Source organism: Hetaerina americana, unplaced genomic scaffold, assembly GCF_022747635.1.
Source record: "Hetaerina americana unplaced genomic scaffold, ioHetAmer1.1.p SCAF_8, whole genome shotgun sequence".
Classification (NCBI taxonomy): Eukaryota; Metazoa; Arthropoda; class Insecta; order Odonata; family Calopterygidae; genus Hetaerina; species Hetaerina americana.
The window spans coordinates 45,059,569-45,064,219 of NW_027287427.1; the positions used below are offsets into that span (position 1 = coordinate 45,059,569).

Below are 4,651 nucleotides of genomic sequence, written 5' to 3' on the forward strand. Positions count from 1 at the left end.
ACTCCCCATTCCCCACTCAGACCTGAGCAGTCTGAGACATGCACAGGTTGCGGATTAGCCTCCTATCCCCTCAATCTATTCCTATTTTCTGCAATATACTCATTAGTTTTCCCAAATTCACTCTATCAAATGCTTTTTCGAAATCTACGAAACAGGCAAATACCTCCTGGTTGTATTCTATATTCCTCTCGATTGATAGTCTCATTACTGCAATGGTATCATGTGTGATTCTCCCCTTCCTAAACCCAAACTGATCATCCCCTAAGTAATTATTTGCCCTACTCTCTATCCTTTTGTTTATGATCCTAAGAACAACTTTAGTTGCGTGGGGTATCAAACTTATTGTCCTGTAGTCCTCACATGACGTGGCCTTTATCTTTTTCAGAATAGGAACTAAAACTGATCTCACAAAGTCTTCCGCCCAGATTCCCTCCTCATAAATACTACGGATCAGCCCATATGGCCTCTTCCTCCCACATTTTCCTAAGCATTTTAAAAGTTACACGGGAATTTTATCCACCCCAACAGCCTTATTTAGTTTCATCTCCCTTAATGCCCTTTCTATCTCATTGTCTAGTATGCCTGGACCTAAGCTATCTTCCCCTACGTCATGTTCCTTTTCAATGTCTAACTTTGTTGGTCTAAGCTCTTTAATATACAGTTCTTCTACATATTCCTTCCATCTCTCTTGGATCTTTCCTGTGTCAACTATTACCTTACCTGCTTTATCTCTGCCTATATGCTATCGTTGATCTCCCTTTCTTACTTCCCGATAAAGATTTAACTTTGCTGTACAGCGCACCGATTTCATTCTTCCTCTTCAGACTTTCCATATTCTTGCACTGCGTGTTCCACCATGCTTCCTTTGCTTTATTTGTTGACCGCCTCAATTTATTGTTTAATTCTTTGTACTTCATTTTGCGTAATTCTGTATTGACATTCTTCCGTTTTCGCCGCTCATCCATCTTTGTAATCATCTCATCCGTGATCCATATATATATATATATACCTGTATATATATACATATCCATTTTCCTTGTATCTATTTCCATGTGAATGAATATTTGTTTGCCGCATGGCAGGATTTCATGTCTCCCTGAGGTCACAGTTACCATCCACAGTTTCACGACATTCTTCAAAATTTTCTGATAGACTTCTTTTGTCCCTTTTCTGATACTTAGTTCTGGGAGCCTTTAGCCTTTCCAAGTAATGGTATGTGTCTTTAGTGAATGATGGTAAGGAGTATACTATTGGCTGTAGGTAGTGGTCTATAAATGCAGAGATTCTTTCTGTTGGGAAGTTACAGGAGGATAAAATCAAAAGACTGGGATTGCCACTTTAATAGATCTTTCGAAGGATATAGAAATGAAGGAGATACACCTTCACTGGGCCCATTGGAAGCAGGAAATTAAATGAGTTCCTCCTGAAGTGCAGGATTTGGGTCTTTGGGGATTTGCTGTTAGGCAGAGGTATCAGAGAGTTGTATGTTATCCTTCCTTATATAAACTGTTCTATTTAAAACCACAACTGTTGAACCTTTGTCCTTGGAAGTAATGATGATATTTGGATTATTAATTAATCTTCTTAATTCTGAGGATTCGGTTGGAGACAGGTTGGGTTGAGGATGTAGGGACTTAAGGAAAGATGGATTGGAAATTCTGGGCAGGAGAAGGTTCATAAAAATTTTGACTGGGTGATTTTAGGGAAGGGGATTGAGTTCTTGTGCAGTAACCGGCTTGAATTTATGTGGGGCACTGTGAAGGTGTCTATATATGCTGGGGTAACAGATGCGAATTCGAAAATACTTACCACCGGAGATTCCGGCAAAAATGCGATATGTCCGTAAAGGGTTATCTTGTAATTTACTCTGGAGGTTACAGTGAATGAGAGGTGCTCGTTCAAAAGAGAAGTTAGGTTTGGGCTAAGGGGTTTGGACAAAAGGTCAACCACTTGGTCTATAGTGTCCATCTCCTTGTCTGGCAGTATGGAGGCTTTGGAAAGGGAGTGCTGCTTAGAAAAAACCCAGCAAGAGGTTGGCAGAGGGAGGTCATAGATGGACTCAAGGTCTGGTTTGTAGAGGCTTAGAGGTGGGGGAGGAGAGGGAGGGGTAGCCAGGCAAAGCGGTTAATGGAGACATTTTCAGAAGTGAGAAATGCACAGGGAGGACAACTTTGTTAGGAATTTTTGATACCATTATTGTAGCGAGCATGAGGATGCCCTAAGAGTCTCTTTTACTTGGTGTAGGAGATGTGGGGCAGCCAGGGAAATAATTTTAATCAGGGAATTTATTGAGTTTTGATATGTGGCAATGAGATGATTCTACTGATTTGGTGTAAAGTGACAGAGGAAAAATGAGTGCTGGAATGTTAGTATGGTCACGGAAGGACAAAGTAGGGGAGTTAAGCCTGGAATTTCTTTGTGTTTCTGTGTTTTTGTCTTTGTTTGCTGTTTGTACTAAGTGTTTAATCAATTATTCATAAGAACTTTATTATCTTAATGCTTTTAAGGTAAGTTTAATAATTAAGGTAAAATCATACAGACCACAAAGAAATCCACTGATGCATTATTTAAACCCTTCTTTTGTGTGAACAGGCTGTTTAGTCAAAATGTATTTGGATACCATTTGTACTGGAAGTACTTTTAGGGAGCTGTAATAATCATCAATACTCTCAGTTTTACAGTTTCCAGTTTTATAGCTCTTAATGAGTAAAGCTAGTAAAAGGAAGAATTTCATAAAAAAGGAAGATCCATAAAATTCTATTTATCTCAAGTTTTGTATCTACTCTTAATGATCATATCTGTTTGGGTTTGTTCTCTATCTTTGCCTGATAACAGCTAATTCATAATCCTGGTAGACAATATTTCATGGATTTTTGATGATACCTGGCTTAATTTGCTTGTCATGAAAAATGTGTATCATTCACAACATCCATGATCCAAGTGAGACTTGAATTAATGAAAATTGGGTTAGTAGCCAGGAGTTTGTCTGTTAAATCCAACTGGTTATTTTTGTTAGTATTTATATTTGGTATTAATTTATTTCAATGATATTTCATGTTGTTTTGAACCAGTCCAGGATATGATTACTTTGCACAGATATTTTTTTTGTATCTCATTCTATATTCATCATAAACAAAAGAACATTTTAATACAAAAGACGGTTACAGAAAATCTTTATCATATGCAATAGTAAGTAGTATAAATATTAATAGTAATATGCCTATTATGCACAAGACATTGATAAACACACAAGGAAAGTGATAAGATTAATTTATTTCATAACTGATAATTAATTTCATAATTGATATTTAGGCAAGAGATCATGTCTTGGTGAGTCATTGGCCAGAAACAACGTTTTCCTCTTCTTCACTGGACTCCTGCAGAGATACTCTTTAAGAGTGCCAGATGGACAACCCAAACCATCACAAGATCCTGATGGGGGAGCAGTGTGGTTCCCTAAACCTTATACTGTCAGTGTTCAAATAAGGAGTTAATTATGGGTAGCAGAGGAACTCAATCCTAGACATATTAAATGAAATATTTCACCTCTATATGCCCATTTAAGACTCTGCATTCATTACCGTTATACTGAAATTCAATGATATATTGTAGCCTCGTGCATTTTTTTCTACTACTTTGAATGTTCTTGTGATTCTTTGCTTAAAGTTCAGGATAAAAAGCATTTAATAAGGATTTAAGAATTATTTCAGACAATCAAAGGTGTCAATGATTAATTCTTGAGGGTCCTCATATATTATTAATATTATCATTATTATTAAAATACTTGTGAATATAGACATTTTCAGGTGGCACAAAAATCCCAAAAATCAGAATAGATTTTACCACAGAACAAAAACATGAAAATCTCAAATCTAACCTCTATTACAAAAGATCATCTAATAAAGGTAAAAGTAAAAAATAAAATTACTAGAAACATCTAACAGCAAACATATAAGGGTAAGTAAATATAATACTAAGTACCGTCACATCTGGCCCAGAACCACATCCATCCAAAATCACATGCCATTAAACATCACCCACAAGAACAGTCCAAATTCTCGTGTCGACTTCGTCACTTACAGATCAATATTGCTCACAGCCACTGTAAAGATTATCACCCAGCCCTTTACTGAGTATTTGCCTTGGACCTATTCCCAAAACTCTTGATGTTTGATGTAAAGAGCTCAAACAATTTTTCAGGGAGCTGGTTCCATGCAGAAATATGACTATTTAAAAATGTAAATATTTGTCTATTTGTTTGGTGTGTTCTTATTTTCAATAAAAACTGTGGTCATTATTTCCCTTAAAACTTGGTTTTCCTATGTCCTTTATTAAATCATCCCTTGCTTTGTCATTTTTAATTATTCTATACATCACACCTAACCTAGTCCTTTTTCTTACATTTTTTGAACTCTCCCATTTCAGAATACCCAATATGCCCATAATGCTATCTGAGCTTATTTATCTGCTGAGTTCGTATTTGGCTGCCTTTCTGTGCACTTTATATATCTTTTTTAATTTATACAATCCATTGTCACAAGAAGACAATTTTATACAATCCATTGTTAGTCATTATAGATTTACTTTGATAATTTGTGATCCATTTTTACTATGGTGATGTATCCTCATGCATTGATTAATTCTCCATCTT

The 4,651-nt window shown here is 36.1% G+C and overlaps 1 protein-coding gene across 3 annotated transcripts in view; it reads left to right on the forward strand.

The window, feature by feature from the left end:
* The window catches only part of LOC139697743 (methyl farnesoate epoxidase-like), a 33,353-nt gene extending 29,069 nt beyond the window's left edge, over positions 1-4,284 (forward strand). For 2 of the 3 annotated variants that reach the window (XM_071596568.1, XM_071596567.1), the window contains exon 10: positions 3,313-4,284. In XM_071596568.1, coding sequence (XP_071452669.1) covers positions 3,313-3,494 — 182 coding nt within the window. In that variant the 3' untranslated portion in view covers positions 3,495-4,284. The remainder of the gene's footprint in view (positions 1-3,312) is intronic. The other variant, XM_071596569.1, reaches the window with a different exon arrangement.
* Positions 4,285-4,651: the final 367 nt, after the last annotated feature.